Here is a 22,726-nt window from a genome sequence, read left to right on the forward strand (position 1 = left end):
CTCCTGACTTGTGCCTTGTAGATGGAGGACAGGCTTTGGGGAGTCTGGAGGTGAGTTATTTATTGCATGATTCCAAGCCTCTGATCTGCTTTTGTAGCCACAGTATTTATATGGTTAGTCCAGTTCAGTTTCTGGTCAATGGTAATCCCCAGATGTTGATAGTGGAGGATTCAATGATGATAATGCCATTGAATGTCAAGGAGCGATTGATTAGATTCTCTCCTGTTTGAGATGGTCATTGCCTGACACTTGTGTGGCATGAATGTTACTTGCCAGTTGTCAGCCCAAGCCTGGATATTGTCTAGGTCTTGCTGCATTTGGACATGGACTGCTTCAGTATCTGAGGAGTCGCGAATGGTGCTGAACATTGTGCAATCATCAGCGAACATCCCCACTTCTGACCTTATGATGGAAGGAAGTTCCTTGATGAAGCAGCTGAAGGTGGTTGGGCCAAGGACACTACCTCCTATTTAAAATTCTTATCCTTGTATTTAAATCCGTTCTTGGCCTCGCCCCCCATTCACCTACTGTAACATATTTCAGCTCAACAATCCTCTGAGAATTCTATGGCCTTCCAACTCCGGTAACTTGTGTATCCCCTCCTCAACCACAATCCTTTTGCCTTACGGCTGATGCCTGTGTCTTCGGCTATACAGTTACCAAGCTCCCTAAACCTCTCCATCACTCTCTCGTCCACCATATAATGCAGGCTGATGCTGTTAAGGATAAAACTGTTCACACTTCAACTGTGGCTGTTAGCCAGCACTCTTCTCTGAGAGTCAAAAGCTTGTTGTTTTAAGTCCCTCTCTAGGGCCTGAGCACAAAACCCAGGCTGACACTCCAACGCAGTACTGGTGGAGCACTGCACTGTTGGGAATGGCATTTTTTGGATGAGATGTTAAACCGAAGCCTTGTCTGTCCTCTCAGATGAGTGTAAAAGATCCTTTGGTACTATTTTGAAGAAGAACAAGGGGCAAGGGTTCAGGACATCTGCTCTGGGCTGGAGAGGAACTTGCAGTGGGAGGGGGGAGGATCCAGGTGCAATGGTCCACATAGGGACAAATAACATAGGTAAGACTAGGAAACAGGTTCTGCTGAGGGATTATGAGCAGCTCGGTGCTAAGTTAAAAACGGAACCTCAAAGGTAATAATCTTTGGATTACTACCCGAACCTAGAGCAATTTGGAGTAAGGTAAATCAGATTAGAGAGTTAAATGTGTGGCTCAAGGATTGGTGTGGGAGAAATGTATTTCAATGGCACCAGTACCAGGAAAGTGGGAGTTATACCATTAGGATAGTGTTCACCTGAACTGTGCTGGGACCAGTGTTTTGGTGAGTCGTGTAACAAGAGCAGTAGACAGTGCTTTAAATTAAATAGTGGGGGGCAAGGGATAAAGTGAGAAAAGATGTGATAAATTAAAAAGAGAGGAAAAGGCAAGAAAGCAAGGGAGCAGTAAGGAAATTGATAATCTGAGTGTGGCAGGGAGAGGCAAAGCGTACAACCTTAAGAGTGCGCTAGCAGATAAAGCTACAGGTTGTGAAAATAATAACAAGACAGGAGGAAAGGCACGCTATGTGAATGCACACAGCATTCGCAACAAGGTAGATGAATTGACGACACAAATGGAAGTACACAGGTATGATCTAATTGCCATTATGAAGACATGGCTGCAGGGTGACCAAGGCTGAGAATCTAATGTTCAAGTGTATCTTTGTATCATCTGCAATGAAGGACAGGCAAAAAGGAAAAGGAGGTGGTATAGCAATGTTTATAAAGGATGAGATCAGTACATTAGTGAAAGAGGATCTTAGATTGGAAGATCAAGATATAGAATGAGTTTGGGTGGAGCTAAGAAACAGAAAGGGGCAGCAAACAATGGTAAAAGTTGTTTATAGGCCACCAATCAGTGCTGCTAATGTGAGGCATGGTATAAATCAGAAAATTAGAGGTGCATGTAATAAGGATAATACAGTAATTATGTCATTAAATCTACATATAGACTGGGTAAACCTAATTTTTTTAATTCGTTCATAGGATGGGTGTCGGTGGCAAGAGTTTTTTTTAGATATATAAAGGGTAAGAGAGAGACAAAAGTGGACATTGGGCCGCTGGAAAATGACACTGGAGAAGTAGTAGTGGGGAACAAAGAAATGGTGGAGGAACTGAATAGGTACTTTGCGTCAGTCTTCACGGTGGAAGACACGAGTAACATCCCCAAAGTTCAAGAGAGTCGGGGGACAGAGGTGAGTATAGTGGCCATTACCAAGGAGAAGGTGCAAGGAAAACTGAAAGGTCTAAAGGTGGATAAATCACCTGGACCAGATGGATTACACCCCAGAGTTCTGAAGGAGATAGCTGAAGAGATAGTGGAGGCGTTAGTGGTGATTTTTCAGGCAACACTGGAGTCAGGGAGGGTCCCAGAGGACTGGAAAATCACTAATGTAACCCCCCCTGTTTAAGAAGGGAGCGAGGCAAAAGACGGGAAATTACAGGCCGATTAGCCTGACCTCGGTCGTTGGTAAGATTTTAGAGTCCATTATTAAGGATGAGATTTCAGAATACTTGGAAGTGCATGGTAAAATAGGGCAAAGTCAGCATAGTTTCATCAAGGGGAGGCCTGACAAATCTGTTAGAATTCTTTGAGGAGGTAACGAGTAGGTTAGACAAAGGAGAGCCAATGGATGTTATCTACTTGGACTTCCAGAAGGCCTTTGACAAGGTGCCGCACAGGAGGCTGCTCAGTAAGATTAGAGCTCACGGTGTTAGAGGCAAGGTACTAGCATGGATAGAAGATTGGCTGTCTGGCAGGAGGCAAAGAGTGGGGATAAGGGGGTCCTTCTCAGGATGGCGACCGGTGACTAGTGGATTTCCGCAGGGGTCAGTGTTGGGACCACAACTCTTCACTTTATACATTAATGATCTAGATGAAGGAACTGAGGGTATTCTGGCTAAGTTTGCAGATGATACAAAGAAAGGTGGAGGGACAGGTAGTATTGAGGAGGTGGGGAGGCAGCAGAAGGATTTGGACAGGTTAGGAGAATGGGCAAAGAAGTGGCAGATGGAATACAACGTGGGCAAGTGTGAGGTCATGCACTTTGGTAGGAAGAATAGAGGCATAGACTATTTTCTAAATGGGGAGAGAATTCAGAAATCTGGAGTGCAAAGCGACTCGGAGGTCCTAGTCCAGGATTCTCTTAAGGTTAACTTGCAGGTTGAGTCGGTAGTTAGGAAGGCAAATGCAATGTTTGCATTTATTTCGAGAGGACTAGAGTTTAAAAGCAGGGATGTGCTGCTGAGGCTTTATAAGGCTCTGGTCAGACCACATTTAGAATATTGTGAGCAATTTTGGGCCCCGTATCTCAGGAAGGATGTGCTGGCCCTGGAGAGGGTCCAGAGGAGGTTCACGAGAACGATCCCAGGAATGAAAGGCTTAACGTAGGAGGAACATTTGAGGACTCTGGGTCTATACTGGATGGAGTTTAGAAGGATGAGGGGGGATCTGATTGAAACTTACAGAATACTGAAAGACCTGGATAGAGTGGACATAGGGAAGATGTTTCCATTAGTAGGAGAGACTAGGACCTGAGGGCACAGCCTCAGAGTAAAGGGAAGACCTTTTAGAACAGAGATGAGGAGAAACGTCTTTAGCCAGAGAGTGGTGAATCTATGGAATTCATTGCCACAGAAGGCTGTTGGAGGCCAGGTTATTGAGTGTATTTAAGACCGAGATAGATAGGTTCTTGATTGGTAAGGGGATCAAAGGTTACGGGGAGAAGACGGGAGAATAGGGTTGTGAAACTTATCAGCCATGATTGAATGGCAAAGCAGACTCGATGGGCCGAATGGCCTAATTGCTGCTCCTTTGTCTAATGGTCTTATGGCTGGGCCAGCATTTATTGCCCATCCCTAATTGCCCTTGAGGAGTTGGTGGTGAGCTGCCTTCTTCAACCGCTGCAGTTCATGTGGTGTAGATACACCCACAGTGCTGTTTGGGAGGGAGTTCCAGGATTTTGACACAGCGACAGTGAAGGAACGGCTGATATATTTCCAAGTCAGGATGGTGTGTGGCTTGTGGGAAACCTGTTCCCAGTGTGGTGGTGTTCCCATGTGTCTGCTGCCTTCGTCCTCCTAGGTGATAGAGGTCACAGGTTTGGAAGGTGCTGTCTAAGGACTCTTGGTGAGTTGCTCATTAATGAGCAAGAATGTTGTAGAGGACGAATTTCTGCAATGTATATAACATGGTTTCCTGGAACATTTTGTTGAGGAACCAATTAAATAACAGGCTATTTTAGATCAAGTATTGTGCAGTAAGAAAGGGCTATTTATAATTTCATTGGTAAGGAGTCTCTAGGGAAGAGCAACCATAATATGACAGAATTTTGCAAAAATTTTGAAAGTGGTGTAGTTCAATCCAAAACTAGGGTCTTATAAAGAAAGGAAACTACAAATGTATGAGAGGCAAATTGGCTGTGACAGACTGGGAAACTGTGTTAAAAGGTTTGAGGGTAGACAGATAATGGCTAGTATTAAAGAGCTAATACATGGTCTACAGCAAATTTACATTCCTCTGACGCACAAAAACCCAGCAGGAAGGGTCAACCAACCATGGCTAAAAAGAGAAGTTAAAGATCATATTAAGTTAAAGGAAGAGGCTTATAAAGTTGCAAAAAAAAAGTAGTAAACCTGAGGATTGGAGGCATTTTAGAATTCAGCAAAGGATGCCTAAGAAACTGATAAAGAAAGAGAAAATGGAATATGAAAGTAAACTAGCGAGAAACATTGGGCAGAATTTTGCCCTCGTTGTGTGGGCTTGGTGGGGGTGGGCTGAAGCCGACTGCTGCCCACGATCGAGGCTGGAAGGCGTTTCATGCTGCTGGGCTGATTAAGGCCCTCCCAGCGTGAAACGTGAGCGGCAGCGCTCAGTGCTGCCTGCGTGAGCAGACGGAGGAGGGCCAGTGCGAATTTTGCTCCTGCACGCAAGTGCACGCTTGATAATTCCCACCCCCCCCCACCCCCCCCAAGGTGCAGAGCTGCCTTAGGGAGATGAAGGGTTTTTTTTAAAATTAATAAAGACAGGAAAAAATGTTATAAAACATGGCCCCTCATGTGACTCTGTCAGGTGAGCGGGGACATGCTAGTAATTAAGTTTTAAAACTTTTATTTTGTTTTTATTTGCTTTAGGAAACCTCATCCCGCTCGTGGATGAAGTTGCCTAAAAAGTGCAGAGGCCGCTTGGCCTTTTCGTCTGCCCCGCCAACCGCAAGGTTGGATGGGTAAGCGGAAAAATTTCTTTTTATTCCCTTGTTGATGGCCTCAATAGGCCTTTTAATCGTCGGTGGTTGCACTGCTGACTCGGGAGCGTGCCGGCCAACTGAAATATCACATGACTGCATGTTGACATCGGGACGCTCGCCCGGCATCAATGTGCATCCTTTTACGCTTAGGCACCTGACCGCCTGGCGAGGTAAGAGTTTTGCCCATAAAAATGGACTGTAAAAACTTTTATATGTACGTAAAAAGGAAAAGATTAGCAAAGGCAATTGTAGGCCCACTACTGACAGCGACAGGATAATTTATAATGGGGCATAAGGATATGGCAGAGAAACGAAACGAATACATTGTGGCTGTCGTCAAAGAGGAAGATACAAAAGAGTAGCACTGGAGATATTAAGGGGACTGAAATTTGATAGATCCCCTGGACCCGATGATCTACATCCCAGAGTGTTGGAAGAGGTGGCTGCAGAGATATGGACACATGAGCAGTCATCTTCCAAAATTCTACAGTTTCTGGATTTTGGAAGAGGCAAATGTAACCCCACAGTTACGGAATCACTTTAAGGGAATATGTAAATGATGAAGTAGCCTGTATGTCGAGCAGTAAGTGACCAGTGGCCGGCAGTGTGTAGTCTGTGTGTAGGAATTGCAGCTGCGCCATTCTCGTGAGTAATGGTTGCTGAATCCATAAAGTAGATCTGTCTGCTGAGCCATCTTGTACTGGTATCTTCAAACAAACTGAACCAACGTGTAGTTTACCAGTCCTGGTGTGAGATTGGTAAGTTTGTGCAAAGCAGATACAGAAACACCACCCAAACACAACACCCACTATTTCAGAAAGGAGGGAGAGAGAAAAGAGGGAACTGCGGACCTATTAGCCTAACATCAATAGCAGCGAAATTGCAGAAATCTATTATAAAAGATGTGATAACTGGACACTTAAGGCAGAATCATCCCAGATTTGCACAAAGTGCGGGCAGGAAATATGACACTTTACCCGCCGGCTTCTCACGCTGTTTCATACCATACCCGCCGCATTAATAACTCATTCTCAGGAAACACGCTATTTCCATGGCAGGCAGGCTCTCATTCAGCCACCATGCAATCACCTCCCTGCTTCATCATGCCGGGCGCAATATTTAAAGTGTAGCCCTGCGCACACCTCTCACCGCTTCCAGCCCAGGACTACTGCACAGAAGACATGGCCCCGAAAGGCAAAAAGACTGCAGCCCCCAGATTCAATTACACGACCCTCGAGCGCCATTCGGATGCAGTGGAGGCTCCCTGTGAAGTCCTCTAACCTGCTCTGGCTGCAGGATGGGCAGCAACATCACCAATCTGGCTTGGGAGGTGGTGGCAGCGATGGTCAGTGCCAATGCCCTGCAAAAGTGGACAGCCACCAAGTGCCGCAAGAGGATGAATGATCTCCTCCATTCCGTACTCTTCTCACACTCTCAACTCACACACTCACAAGCCCAGCACACATCCACAGGGCCCTCGCTCACTGCCAGTTTAATGAACATCACCATTCACTCTCTCACACACACCGTTATTGTCCTCATCCCATCCATGGGACCACTCACCACCTACACAGGCCAGGCATGCTTATCATCTGGCCTGGCAGGTGTCCTGCTTACACACCCTCCATCTCTATTCATGCAGGACAAACTGGCACACAAGAGGGAGAGGTCGCAGACTGGTGGAGGGATGCCTGAAATCAAGGTTCTCAGAGACTTCGAAAACAGAGCCATCCAGCTGGCCGGCGATGACCAGGACCAGTCCTGTGCTGATGGTGAGTTCGGCGCTGCTCTATCAAGTGAGGATCCAGCAGTGCAACATCCATCAGACAGCCGTGCTGTGAGTGATGTGTCCTGTTTCACAGGCCACTGCCAGGCACTAATTATCTCCCCTTGCTTTTGCAGGCACATCTGGGAACCAGCCGACAGAGTCCATGACCCAGGGCCTCCAATCAAGCTCTGAAGAAACCTCTGAAGAGGAATCTGGAGGCACCCTCCCTGAAGTCTCAGCACAGCGCTCACCCACACCCTGGCACATGGAGGACTGGTGGAGGCCAGAAACCCGCTGAGGGCGAGGCCTTTGGACTCAGTCATGTCACAGTTGCTGAAGCTGCAAAGGCAAGCTCGGGAACATCAGGTGCACTCCTCAGATTGCAAGGCAGGATGGAGGAGTCCATCTGTCTTCAGGTTGAGGTGATAGCGCTGGCATTGCAACACACCGAGGTCAACACTGGTAGGATGGCAGCTGCCATGGAGACCTTGCTCCAGGATGTTGCTTTTGCATTGTTGCATGGGCTCAGCTCCATCACTGATGCTATATTTGGCCTCCAACAGTGTGTACACGAGAGTGGTGCCGGACAGCTCGATCTCACTCCAGCTTCCCCTTTACCTCAAGGAATCAGCCTGGGGCCTTTGTGCACTCATAGAGAGGAGGATCAGCAGGTGCAGACTCTGGGGCCATCCACCCAGGTGACACCGAGAGTGTCCAGCCCATCCGACTCCCCTCTTCCTGTGACCTCAATAGCTCCAAGTCGACAGTACAGCCTGGGTAGTCACTTATACATATTGCTCACTATTGTCAATGAACTCTCCCTGCCTGTGGCTCCTTGTTCTGATGAGCAGTGTTCTTGTCACTCAGATGTGAAACCTTTCTGCACAAGATAAAGGCAGGTGTCTCAGTCCAGGGCCTCTTCCCTCTGTCTGTGCAGCCTTCAGACCAAAGTGATGGTCCGGCCTCACACTCCCTGGACACATTACTGATGCCTGCACCTCAGCGGTGCTGGTCATTGCTGGTCAGAATGTAGTGGGCAGGTGCCACAGAGTTCTCTCATTCTCTCTGTGTGCTCCCAGCACCTTTAAGGTGGGGCTGGCCCCCATCTCTTCAGCATCTGTGACCAGGGACGCTGTGCTCCTGAAGGGGTCAGCTGCTGAAGGTGAACAAAGGATCAGAGGCTTCTAAAGTTTCATGCCTGCGTTTCTACTGATGTGACCCTGATCACAGAGCACAAGCGAGCTGCCCTCGGCCAGACAGGAGTCAGACATTCTCAGGGGCTGTGTGAAGATCTATGGAGTGTCCTCACTGCACATTGTCACCATCCTCCTCCTGCAATCGAGTAACTATTAGGGCCTCCACTGCATCTCCATGACAGGAGCATTCTCACAGAGGGTATGTGCGCTGCCATAAGCCAGACTGGAGTCAAACATTCACAGATGCAATGTGAGGATCTATGGGGTCTCCTCACTGCATGTCATCATCACCCTCCACAAACATAGCAGCTTTGAGGGCCTCCCGAGCGTGCCTGCCTTGTCTGGCCAGTGTGAGGACCTCATCACCATCATCGCCTGCTAGGGCCTCTTCACCCTCACTCTCCAGCTCTTCCATCTCCTCCCCAGGCAGCTCCTCTCCCACTTGGAGCGCCAGGTTGTAAAGGGCGCAGCAGACGACAAGGATGCGTGAAACCCTCTGTGGACTGTATTGCAGGGCTCCACCAGGCCGGTCCAAGCACCGGAACCTCATTTTCAACTTGCTCCACCAAGTTGCAAGTTGCAGCATGAGCCTTGTTATTCCTTCACTCTGCTGCAGCCTGAGGCTGTCATCATTCACGGCCTCTTCAGGGAGCCTTGTCTCCAAGGAGCCATCCCTGCAGCCTCTGTGGGTCCTGCAAGGTGTCAGGGATCTATGACCAACCGAGAACATAAGGGTCGTGAACACTCCCTGGAAACCGTGTGCTGACCTGCAGGATGTATTTGTGGTGGTCACACACCAGCTGCACGTTTAGCGAGTGGAATCCTTTGTGGTTGACATTGTTGACCCCTTGTTGCAATGGAGACCTGAGCGCCACGTGAGTTCAGTCGATCATACCCTGCACCTGTGGGAAACTAGAGATCAGGGAGAATCCAACGGCCCCTGCATCCTGGCTGTCCTGATCCTGGGTGAAATGCACACAGTCGTGTGCCCTCGCGAGGGTGGCATCTGTGACCTCATGGAGGCATTTGTGGGTAGGAGGTGTGTGAGATCCCACAGAGGTCACCTGTGGAGCCCTGAAAGGAGCTGTGGCATAAAAATCAAGCACCGCTGTTACTTTCACAGCCACTGGCAGTGGATGCCCTCAATGTCGATGTGGAGTCAAATCCTGCAGCAGCTGACAGATCTGACTGACCAGTTCCCCAGACATGCGCAGTCTTCAGTGACACTGGTTCTTGGTCATCTGCAGGAATGATAGGCAGCATCCTTTGACCCTGTGTCTAGCTCGGTGCTGACCGGTGACAGCTCACTGTGGCTCTTCAGCAGCATGTGCAGGAGCCCCAGTCACCCCTTCTTCCAGAGAGTGCTGCTCCTCCCTCTGCACAGCCAGGAACCTCAGTCACTCTCCTCTCCGTCGTCTCCGCTCTCTGTATGCCACGAGGCACACAGTTAGTTTACCAGGCTCCATGCTCCTGATGTACTCCTCCTGCAGGTTGAAAGAGAGAGACGTGTGGTTTAGCAAGGATGTACTAAGAGCTTCTCTTGGTTAAATCTGAAGGGCCCTCAACGCATGCTGGAGAGTGCTGACCACCACTTGGATGGCCAGAGATTAGTGCACTGATTGGCTGCCTGAAACCCCACCCACCTCCACCCCACCCCACCCGACCAATTGGCAGCAGCTTTGCCCATTGGACTGCAGGCTGTGCCCTCAGCTCAGGCACAGACATTCTCCTAACCCACACTGCAAAGCTGCCCTGTTAGCTTGAACCATGGGGAGACTGGTCCAAACCGGGATGTTGACATTGCAAAGGGGCTGTGAGCAGCTCCATCAGTGACTGCTCCATGGCCAGAATTAGCGAGGAGATTGTACAATGTGTGCAGTCGTCCAACTGTTCTGCAGTCCACTAAAACACTCATTAGTTTGCAGCCTGTGCCCGAGAGGGTGAAAGCTCTGGAGCACTTGGTGCTACTTTGATGCTTCTGTGTTGCTTGAGTGGGCAAAGAAGCTGGAGGCCCGACTCCCAGCATGTCAATGTAGCTGCGCCTGAACTATTTCAGCTGCAGAGGAATGGTCACTTTATACAAGGTTTCCCTAACGCATGGTTGCTTCCCTCCCCAACCCAGCACATGCTTGCGCACTACCTCCAACCACAGGGCAGCCCTTCCCCCAATCCCCCAACAAGCCAACATGCCTTGCCCACCCCAAATGAGTTTTGGTTTCCTTACCTAAGGAAAGATATAGAGAGAGTGCAATGAAGGTTCGTCAGACTGCTCCCTGGAAAGGTGAGATTATTCTCTGGGGAGAGGTTGAGGAGACTGGGCCTGTATTCTCTAGAGTTTAGAAGAATGAGAGGTGATCTCATTGCAGCATTCAAAATTCTTACAGGGCTCGACAGGGTAGATGCAGGAAGGATGTTTCCCCTGGCTGCGGGGGTGCCTAGAATCAGGAGACACAGTCTCAGAATAAGGGGCAGGCCGTTTAGGACTGAGATGAGGAGGAATTTCTCCAGTCAGAGGGTGGTGAATCTTTGGAATTCTCTACCCCAGGAGACCGTGTAGGCTCAGTCATTGAGTATGTTCAAGACAGGGATTGATAGATTTCTAGATTTTTAAAGATATCAAGGGATTCGGGAATCATGTGGGAAAATGATGCTGAGGTAGATGATCAGCCATGATCTAGATGAATAGCGGAACAGGCTCAAGGGACCAAATAGCCTACTCCTGCTCCTGTTTCCTGTGTTCTCCCAGGTGGCCTTGTCAATATTTATCCCTAAACCAACATCACAAAAACAGTTTATGTTGTGTAGATCCTGCTATGCACAAATTGGCTGCTGTGTTTCTTGCATTACAACGGTGACCACAGTTCAAAAGCACGCAAGAAGTGCTGTGAGACTTCTGGTGGTTGTGAATGATGCTATATAATTGCCAGTCTTTCTTTTTAGTGTCACGATGCATTAACTGTGTGGAACAGCTCAGAGGTTGAAATGACACCACTGACATTAAGTGCAGAGAGTTGGCTGTAAGAATCGAGCTGGGATTCCAGTGGGTATCTGTGCAGAGCAGCAAGGTCAGTTGTGATGTCCTGCTGATCGCTGTCCGGTCAGCTACAACTAGCTTCAAGAAAATAAGCCTGGATTTCCACTACTGATTGATCTCAGCAGCAATCTGCATTTTTCATGCATTATTGGGTTGCAAGACAGGAAAAGGTTCCAAGGTGGGAAAAGGTTTTTTACGGAGGCTTCAGAAACAAATAGACAAATATGCAAAGGGGAAAAATATCGGACTGAATTGGGCCACAGTCACAGTTAGAAGGAGACTGTTCTTTGATTGAGTGCAGAATACAAGCAAGAGTCAGTGAAATCAGACCACAGGTCTCTGGTTTGGTAATGCCAACATGGGCTTTTTAAAACCTTTGGTTTTATTGGTGAAGCGATGTTTGGAGGACAAAGAACAGACTGAGGCAGTTGAGGAATTCCATCACTTTCAGGTCGCTGCAGAGGAACAGGTTGAGACGGGTGATTGTTCAATGATTTGAAAGCAGGGACGGTGAAAAGATAACAGTCCAAGGAAAGCTGTAAAGGCCTCTTAAATGGAAGCGGCGTTGTGGTTCTCAAACTGGGGTCCACGGACCCTCGGGCATCCTGGAGACTTAATAGGGGGTCCGTAAAATAATGTGAAGGCGTGAGCCGGGAGGTGGGGATACAGTAAGGCCGCCACATGTGCAGAGTGAGCTGGTCGTCTCACCTGGGAGGGGATTGCACATGGAGGAACACTAAGGATAGTGCAAAAGTAAACACGAGTCCCTTCAAAAGCACCAGAAAAACTCTTTCCTTGCAGCACTTCTATATTATTCGTATTATACATTATAGTTTAGATGGAATTCTGTGGTTACCAATCCGTTTGAAAAGGAGTCCTACAGAAGCACTGAGAACTACTGAAGTAAATGAACCTAATTTGCTTCATGGAAAGTTGGCAGGAATGTACTGGGAAACTGTCTGCAAAGTGCCATTCATGAGGTAACAGAGAGAGACTAGAGAACTCGAGGCTGTTCATCTTGGAGCAGACAGCAATTAGTATCCCCACCCCCACCCCCCAACCCCACACACACTCTTATCCCAAAGCCCAGTAATTCTTTCTCTTTCAAGTATATACCTGATTTTCTTTTGAAACTTCCTATTGAATCGGCTTCCACTGCCCTTTCAGGCAGCGCGTTCCGGATCACGACTCGCTGTGTGTGTTAAAAAAAAACAAAATCTCTTCATCTCCCTTTCTTGTTCTTTTGCAGTTTTTTTTAAAAAAAAGATAAATAGCAAATATCTCTTTTTCTTTGGGATGAATGAAGACGTTTTTTTAATTCATTCATGGGATGTGGGCATCGCTAGGTAGGCCAGTGTTTCCTGTCCCTCCCTAATTGCCCTTGAGAACTGCTCATGTGGAGGGTGTATTTGGGTTTTATAAACCTGAACTGCTTGTTCTGTTTTCTGTCGGCAACAGTTTTTGCACAGAGTGAAAAAGATTCTGTTCTGAGTTTAATCTTTTCCTTGGCCCCACTCATTTCTAGTTAAACAAAAGGCTTTTTACCCGACTTTGTTCCTAATTTGGCAGCTGGATTCTATTTTTGCCTCAGTGACATTCTGCCTGCCAACTTGCACATAACTTTCTCAGATGCACGGTTCCAGGTTAGTGATGGTTCGGAGCACAGGGTCCAAACTAATGAATCCCTTTCAGGAAAAGGTCTCTGAAGGGAATCGGAGATGCAATTGTCCAGCTTGCCCCCGACCTGCCATATTCATAAGAATCATACAGCACAGTGGGAGGCCATTCTGCCCAGTTCCTTGAAAGATCTAGCCAACCCCACTGCTCTTTCCCCATAGTCCTACAAATGTTTCCTTTTCAGATGTATATCCAATTCCCTTTTGAAAGTTACTATTGAATCTGCTTCCACTGCCCTTTCAGGCAGCACCTTCCAGATCACCACAATTTGCTTTGTAAATGCAACTTCTCTTTGTCTCCCGCTCTCACCAGATTTTATACTGCACTAAGACGCCACCAAGTATTAGCAGCAGATCCCAGGCAATGGGTCTTTCATTTGGATGGCTGCCTTAACCAATCCGAGGGAGTTTATCTTTGGGATCCTGCTGGCTGAGCACAGGGAATGGCCCCCCCCCACCGACCACTTACAGTCCGGCTCTTTCCATGATCCAAAGGAGCTCCTGAAAGCACTGAACCTTGCTGTGGCTCCACTCTTTGCTTAATGTGTCTAGGCATGTGAGTGACGGCTGCCAGTCAACTGTGTAGGGCATCACAGCTAAACCCAATCTCTTCCTCACTGGTATAAAAAGAACCCAAACTGCTTTACAGCCAGTAAAACACTTTTTGATTTGGAATTGTATCACAGTTGTGCTGCGGGATCTTTTATGTCCATCGGAGAGAGAGAGAGAGAGTGAAAGAGCAGATGGGCCCTCAGTTTGACACCTCATCCAAAAGGCAGCACCTTTGACAGTGCAGCAGTTTTTCAGTAAGGCACTGAGTGTCAGTCTAGACTTTTTTGCTCAGGTCTCTGGAGTGGAACTTCAACAACAACAAAAAGAACTTGCACTTTTTTTATTCTTTGTGGGTGTCGCTGGTTAGGCCAGCATTTATTGCCCATCCCTAATTGCCCTTGAGAAGGTGGTGGTGAGCTGCCTTCTTGAACCGCTGCAGTCCATGTGGTTTAGGTACACCCCACAGTGCTGTTAGGGAGAGAGTTCCAGGATTTTGACCCAGCGACAGTGAAAGAACGGTGATACATTGAGACTAATAATGAAGGAAGAATTAGAGTATGAGAAGAAGCTAGCTAGAAATATAAAATCAGATAGAAAGAGTTTCTATAAATATTTTAAAAAGGAACGAGTTAACAAAGTGAGCGTTGGTCCTAAAGAAAGTGAGTCTGGAGAATTGATAATGGAAAACAAGGAAATGGCAGATGAATTGAACAGGTATTTTGCATTTGTCTTCATTATAGGAGATACAAGTAACATCCCAGAAGCAGCTATAAATCATGAAATAGAAGGAAGGAAGGAACTCAGGAAAATTACAATCACCAGAGAAGTGGTGTTGAGTAAATTGTTGGAACTGTGGACTGACAAGAGCCTGGGTCCTGATGGACTTCATCCTAGGGTCTTAAAAAAAGTGGCTAATGAGATAGTTGATGCATTCATTTTAATTTTCTGAAACTCCCTAGATTCTGGGAACGTTCCATTATATTGGAAGATAGCAAATGTAAGCCCATTATTCAAAAAGAGAAGGAGACAGAAAGCAGGAAACTGCAAGCCAGTTAGCTTAACATCTGTCATAGGGAAAATGCTAGAAGCTATTATTAAAGAAGTTATAGCAGGGCACTTGGATAAATTCAAGGCAATCAGGCAGAGTCAACATGGTTTGGTGAAATGGAAATTGTGTTTAACTAACTTATTGGAGTTCTTTGAGGAAGTAACATGTGTTGTGGATAAAGGGGAACTGGTGGATGTTCTGTACTTAGATTTCTAGAAGGCATTTGATAAATTGCCACATCAAAGGTTATTGTGGAAAATAAAAGCTCATGGCATAGGGGGTGACATATTTGCAAGGATAGAAGATTAACTGGCTAACGGGAAGCAAAGAGTAGGCATAAATGGGTATTTTTCAGGTTGGCAAGATGTAACAAGTGGTGTGCCACAGGGATCAGTGCTGGGACCTCAACTGTTTACAATTTACATAAATTAGATGAAGGGATGGGTGGGATAGTTGCCAAATTTTCTGATAACACAAAGATAGGTGGGGAAGTAAGTTGTGAAGTGTACATAAGGAGGCTATGGAAAGATATAGATAGGTTAAGTGAGTGGGCAAAGTTCTGGCAAATGAAGGAAAAGCAGGAAATTGTCCATTTTGGCAGGAAGAATAAAAGAGAAGCATATTATCTAAATGGTGAGAGATTGCAGAACTCTGAGATGAGAGGGATCTGGGTGTCTTAGTGCATGAATCACAAAAGGATAGTAAACAGGTACAGCAAGTAATTAGGAAAGCTAATAGAATGTTGTCATTTATTGCGAGGGGACCTGAATACAAAAGTAGGGAGGTTATGCTTCTGTTGTACAGGTCACTGGTGAGTCCACATCTGTAGTACTGCATAGAGTATTGGTCACCTTATTTAAGGATAGATGTAAAATCGTTGGAAGCAGTTCAGAGAAGGTTTACCAGACTAATACCTGGAATGGGCAGGTTGTCTTCTGAGGAAAGGTTGGACAGACTAGGCTTGTATCTGCTGGAGTTTAGAAGAGTAAGAGGCAACTAGAATGAAACACATAAGATCCTGTGGGGTCTTGACAGGGTGAATGTGGAGAGGATGTTTCCTCTTGTGGAATAATCTAGAACTGGCGGTCACTGTTTAAAAATAAAGGGGTCCCTCATTTAAAACTGAGATGAGGCAAAATTTTTTCACTCAGAGGGTCATGAGTCTTTGGGACTCTCTTCCTGAAAAGGCGGTGGAAGCAGAGTCTTTGGATATTTTTAAGACAGAGGTGGATAGATTATAGTTAAGAAAGGGGCTGATAGGTTATCGGGGGTAGGTAGGTTACTATCAGATCAGACATGATCTTATTAAATGGTGGAGCAGGCTCAAGGCGCTGAATGGCCTACTCCTGCTTCTTGTTCGTATGTTCTCTATCAATCATGACTAAGGACAACTTAAGCTAAGACCCAAAACGATGATAAGAGCAGCTATCAGTTGGTAGCACTCTTGCCTTGGCATCAGGAGGTCATAGGTTTAAATTGCACTCCAGAGACTCAAGCACAAAACTCTAGGCTGATACTCCAGTGCAGTACTGAGGGAGGTCTGCACTGTCAGAGGTGCTGTCTTTTGGATGAGATGTCAAACTGAGATCTCATTTGTCTTCTCAGTGCACATAAAAGATCCCAAGGCACTATTTCGAAGAAGAGTAGGGGGGTTCTCACTGGTGTTCTGGCGCAATATTTATCCCTCAACCAACAGCACAAAAATAGATTATCTGCTCATTATCTCATTGTTGTTTGTGGAAATTGGCTGCTGTATTTCCTACATGCTGACAGTGACCACACTTTAAATGTGTTTCATTGGCTATAAAGGCATGAGCTGAGGTTGTAAAAGGCACTATAGAGATAAATGGATATTAGGCTAAGATACATGCTGAAGTCTCTGTGATTATATTTGAACCCATAACCTGCTGAATTATAGGTGAGTGTGCTTGGACATGTTCAGCCAAAATGGCCTGTGCTGCAAATGCTTTGTAATACTTTGCAAGTCTTTCTTTCTTTAAGTTTCCCATGATTAGAGCCATACATGAAGCACTTTGAGAGGTGTTTTAGGAATTCAGTGAAGTGCTATATAAGCACAAATGTATCTTCCCAATATCCACATGCTTCCACTTTCAGTGGATTGTGAGGGGCGGGGGAGGGCGGTGGTGTTGGTGGGGGGATTGGGAGAGACAACTTCAGCTGATTGCTTCGCCTGCGTTGGGATGCAAAAGCTCACCACTGCCCCTCTCCCCCACCGTCAACACCACCTCATCTGAAAAGAATCAGCTGAGCACCACCCTGGTCTGTAACATATCACTGAGCCTTTGAGGGAGCTCTGCACTGAATTGTACGATTCCTCTAAGCTGTTCTGTTTTTTTTTCCTCCTTACACAGTTGGCCATGGGCAGAGTGAAGGCAAACGCATGAGTGTGCCTCATTTCAGGGTATACATCCGGGACAGCTTGCAGCACTTTGACATGATGGTGAACCGTTACCCAAACCTAAAGGTTTTCATACTCGCACATGCCATGGTAAGCGATCCTTTGAAACAAAATAATAAATGATTTGGACTAGGGGTTTGGAAGTACAACTTCAAAATTTGTGGATGAAGCCAAATTGTGGGGGAATGCAAGGGGTGGGGTTGCAAAGAAAGAGGGATAAAGGGTGGGTTTCTGGAGGAGAGGGGCGATGATGGCAAATTTGATGGAGAGGAAAACAGTAAATGCAGGGAGGGAACCATTAACAACACCAGTTAACATAGACCCAGGAAGGGAACAAGAACAGAAAATGCTGAGCAAACTTAACAGGTCTAACAGCATCTCTGGAGAGAAATACAGAGTTAACATTTCGAGTAAGTATCACTCTCCTTCAGATCCAGGAAGGGAAGTTGGGTGCTCAGCACTTGGGTGGAAATAGGGTTGAGGCAGCAGGTGGGTCTCATGAATGAGATGAGCTTGGAGAGGGCATGAGGGTAGAGGAAGTTACAAGTTCAAAGCTAGGGCAGGGATAAATTTTAGGAGGGAGAGATTGAGGGAGGAGTATACTTGTGTTCTTGTTAGAGAACAAGGGTTATCAATGAAGGGCAAGAGGAACTGAGCTCTGTGAGGTCACCAACAAATTCAGAAACTGGAATGAAACCACAGCAAACAAGCAAACTACAACCTTGACTTCAGCAAGAGATGTAGAGACTTTAATGTAGTTCCTCAAGACCTGGCACTTCAAGCAGCTGTCAGATCTCACCACGCCAACCTCATTCTTCAATGAGCAAGTATGACACTCAAAGTACACATCAATTACACCAGATACCAACTTCATACCCTTGATGCAAACATATCCCACATCGAAGCTTTGCCAAGGAAATTATAACTCCAAGACCTCAACAAAATGAAGGAACTAAAAGCAGTTTCTTTCCAGAAAGCATACCTCACAGCCCGCACCAAACAAATCAAGAAGCTTAAAGGGCTGCTTAGCATCGTTCAGCCAAACAACAATCTCCAAGGACAACCAACTTTTCTGATAGGACCGGTGTCAACTTTGGTCAACAGAAAGGTTCTAGCCTTTGGATTAAACTTTGCAGTGGCTCGCAGGAAAATTTCTACCAAAGAGATTAGCCAAAAGATTGAACCAAATCTCAGCATATTTAATGGATAGTAGTGGATAATATACAACTTCATGTTGTTCAAGCTCTTACCGCAGTGAGGGGGAAGGGAGGGGAAGGGGAAAAGATGGATGGGGAGAGGAAGGGGGAAGCGGGAGGGGAAGGGGAAGGGGGGAAGGGTGAGGGAGGGTGGGAAAGCTACAGAAGTGGGGGAGGGAGGAAGGGCAAGGTAAGGACTGAAAGACCTTCTTGCTGGAATTACAATAGGTACTAGCTCAAGCTGGCTGACACTGGTGCCTATACTGGTGACCACTGGGAAACTAGAAGCCCCTCCTGGATTTCCAAAGAGTTCAGTAGAATTGCCAGCTTGTTAGTCACTTCCATTAAAACCCAGTTCAAATCAGTTAAGCACAAATTAGTGCCAGTTCAGGCTTCAACTAGTCCAAAGTGTTTTTTCCTTCTGGGCAGAGAAAGCAACAGTCGATGTTCAGATGCTTCAATTCGCATACTTACTGCTGCCAAGAGAATTGACAAAGTCATCATGAACTGAGAAGAGCAGAACAAGATTCAATACCTCCTCAACACGGATGCCTACAAGAAACTTTCCAGAGACCCAACCCCAGCTATTGGGAGAAACATCAGTAGCAAGTTACTCTGCCTACATAGGGGTAATGTTCTTTCCAAGCTTTTGCACAATAACTTCATACCACTTCTTCTTCCTGTCTGATCCACAAATCAGTTCCACTAAGACATTGAGCAGGATTTTCGGGGCCTCGCTCACCACCATGATCGTCCGCTCCTGCCAAAGGTCAACGTACTTTTGGCTGGGTCGGGGTCCAGTCATGACAGGGCGAGAAACTCCTGACCTGTGTCACCCGGCCAGAAATCTCCAGCCACTATCACGCATCCTATCACAAACCCCAAAGATTTCATTTAGAGGATTCGGTGAACCACGTCGGACACAGTGGTCAGTTTCGACGTTGAGTCCCCATTCACTGATTTGCCCGTGTTGGAAGCTTGTCATTTCATCAAACAATGTTTGGAAGAGGACTTCTCCTTATCCGGCAGGCCTACGGTGTCAAACTTATCTTCTGCTGTTGAGCCAAAATGCAACATTGTTCCAATTGTGGGGTTCCTATTTCAAACAAACAAATAGTGCTGCCATGGGATCTTCATTTGTCACCAATCGCCTTTATGGAAGAGTTTGAACAATCAGCTAGTCTTAAACCTAAACTCGATCTTCAACATGTCGACTCGCATGCAACATGACAGGAGAGAACTTCGTAGTTTCCAGCAACAACTCAACCACCAACATTTGGAGATTAATTTTACCATGGCGATGGAACAACAACTTCCCACATCATTTCTTGATGTTCTCATCATCACGTCTCACAGCGACACACCATTGCATCAAATCTACTGTAAACCCACTCACACTGACAGATACCTGAACTACCGATAAAAGCAAAATACTGCGGATGCTGGGAATCTGAAATAAAAACAAAAAATGCTAGAAAAACTCAGCAGATCTGGCAGCATCTGTGGAGAGTGAAACAGAGTTAACGTTTCGAGTCTGTATGACCCGTCCTCCAAATGTTGACTCTGTCTTTCTCTTCATAGATGCTGTCAGACCTGCTGAGTTTTTCCAGTAATTTTTGTTTTTATTACCTGAACTACTGATCTTTCCATCATCCTTCCAATTAGTTTCCAACACTCTCATCAGAAGAGCTGACTCCATCAGTGACATGAAACATCTACAACAAGAATTTCGCCATATTAAGTCTACACTTCAACACAGTGGATTCCCTTTACACTAGATCAACACATGCCCAAATTTTACTCACTCCATAACCACTATTTCCAATAAAACAAGAGTCAGTTTTCCATACATTGGTTCCAAATCACACAAACTACAACATATCCTCAAGTCGGTGGACGTGTGGTCCAATACACTCCATTCTCCATACCCACAAAGACAAGAAACCATCTTACAATAGACCAGGAATTTACAGCGTGCCATGCAATTGCGGACTCATCTACATTGGGGAAGCAGACCACAGCCTACACACTAGACTTAAGGAACATCAAACCTGCTTCAAACACAGTGAATGAAACAAGTTAGCTATTGTCAAACATGCTCAACTTAATAACCACCACATCCAATCGTCCAACTCTAAACTTATCTGATCCATCACACACTGGTGTATAAAATACGTCAGGGAGGCTATGGAGATCTACCAACATTACATCCCCCAAGACAGCAGCTTTCTCATCAGTGACATTTGGCTACACTTAGTCAAAAAAAACCTTACCATATATTCCGTACAGTTGACCAATCAGCAGCAAGAACGTTAACATGACTAATGAACAGCCAGAATGTTAGCATGTACTGACTTATTACAAATACAACAGCCTGCACCAACTGACAGTAAGATCCAGTCCATATGCCCATCCTCCTCTCTATATATCTATGTCTCACCTGTTCCAGTGATAGATAGAGTATGCTGCCTGAAAGGTTGAGGTCTATCAGTTCTGCTAAGGAACTATTTTAAGATAACAACTGCTCTTTTCAGAGCAAATTTTGCATGGTGTAACTGTAAGATGCTCTTACTCAATGTTACCGCTTTCACCATGACAACCTTCAAACAATGTTTATGTTAATCTTATGGAAAAGTTTGGTTAGATCATACTTGGAGTTCTGTGATCAGTTCTGGTGTGTTTAGCTTTGGTGAGACCAAAACTAGGGGCCATAAAGGTGGCTGCTAATAAATTTAAAAGGGAATTCAAGCAAAACTTCTCTTCCAGAGAATGGTGAGAATGTGGAACTTGCTACCACAGGGAGTAGTTGAGGTAAATAGCACAGATACGCAAAAGGTCTGTGTCCTGGCTCCTCTGACACTTTCTCCTCCATTGAACATCTTGCTTCTTACCTCTCATTTAAAATCCTTGTTCTCTATCATGCACACGTACCAAGTCCTTCTATCCTCCCTTAATCTCTGCCTCCTAAAATTTATCACTGTCCCAGCTTTCAACTTGAATCTTTATTTAGCTTTGTTCCAATCTCCCACCTGGCTCTCTCTGAGCTCATCTTGTCCATGAGATCCATCTGTTGATGCCTTGATCCTAAACTGCTGACCACCCAAGTTCCCTTCCTGGGTCAATGTTAGCTGATGTTAACGGTTCCAACTCTGCATGGACTGTTTTCCTCCCCATCAAATCTGCTGTCACCATTGCTCTTCAGAAAAAAAACACCCTTGGTCCCTCTGTCTTCTAATCAACCACCCATACCCAACCTGCCTTTGCTCTCTAAAGTGTGTTGTTGCTTCCAAAGTTCGTGCTCATATTTCACACAATTCCATGTTCGAATCCCTCTGACCTGGTCTTTGCCCCTACCACGGAACTGAAATGGTCCTTCTCAAAGCCACAAATGATGCCCTGTGTGACTGTACCTGTGATCATGGTAAACTATCCCTCTTCATGCTCCTGGACCTGCCTTCAACCTTTGACACGGTTGAGAATGCCAATGTCCTTCAGTGCCTCACCACTGATATCCAGCTGGGTGAGACAGCCCTTGTCTGGTATCGCTCTCATCAATCTAGCACGGACAGACAATCACTTGCAGTGGCTTCTCTTCCTATTCCTGCATTGTTACCTCTAGTGTTTCCCCAAAGATCTATCCTTGGCCCCTTCTCCTGTTTCTCACCCACATGCTGCCCCTCAGTGACATCATCCTAAAGTACATTGTCAATCTTTACATGTACACTGACACCCAGCCTTACCTCACCCTCTCTCAAAACCTCCACCATCTCTGATTTATCAAACTGGATGAACAGAAATTTCCTCCAATTAAATATTGGGAAGACCTGTTCCCTGGCCAACCGTTCCACTCCTCTCCTTGGCAACGATGTGAGGCTGAACCAAACGGTTTGCAACCTCGATGTCGTATTTGATCCAAAATTAGCTTCTGATTGCATATCATTGCAAAGGCCATCCACTTTCACTGCTATAAACTCTACTGCCTCTGCTCTTGCCTCAACTCACCTGCTGCTGAGTCCCTCAGCCACGTCTCGGGTTTCTCAGCTGATCTCCCCTCATGATCGTTGACCTACATTGGCTCCTGGTCCAGCAATGCCTCAATTTTAAAATTATTAGCCTTCTTTTCAAATCCCTCCTCAGCCTCAGCCCTCCCTACCACCATAATCTTGTCTGGCCCCAGAACCCTCCATTCTCCACTTTCCTCCAATTCTGGCCTCTTGTGGAACCCTGTTTGAAGCACTCCATCTTTTGTAGCTGTGCCTTGAGCTGTCCAGACCCTAAGCTCTGGAACTTCCCCCTCCATACCTCTCCAACTCTACTGCTCCCTCCTCCTTTAAGATGCTCCTTGAAACCTACCTCTTTGACCAAATCTTTGGTCAGCTTCTGGTTCCTTATGTGGCATGGGAATGGGCTTATTTGGGTAGCTATTTCAAACAGCTGGCACATGCACAATGGGCCAAATGTGCAGTATCATCCTTTGATTCAATGATTTAACCATTGCAGTGCCAGCAGACCCCGGGAAACTTCTATCTCCCTGGACCACCC

General features: G+C 46.2%; 1 protein-coding gene across 1 annotated transcript in view; it reads left to right on the forward strand.

Moving 5' to 3' along the window:
• The window catches only part of LOC121279738 (monoglyceride lipase-like), a 67,025-nt gene that overhangs the window by 16,239 nt on the left and 28,060 nt on the right, over positions 1-22,726 (forward strand). Inside the window, exon 4 of the mRNA XM_041190999.1 lies at positions 16,942-17,078. Coding sequence (XP_041046933.1) covers positions 16,942-17,078 — 137 coding nt within the window. The remainder of the gene's footprint in view (positions 1-16,941; positions 17,079-22,726) is intronic.

The sequence above is a fragment of the Carcharodon carcharias genome, chromosome 7 (genome assembly GCF_017639515.1).
Source record: "Carcharodon carcharias isolate sCarCar2 chromosome 7, sCarCar2.pri, whole genome shotgun sequence".
Classification (NCBI taxonomy): domain Eukaryota; kingdom Metazoa; phylum Chordata; class Chondrichthyes; order Lamniformes; family Lamnidae; genus Carcharodon; species Carcharodon carcharias.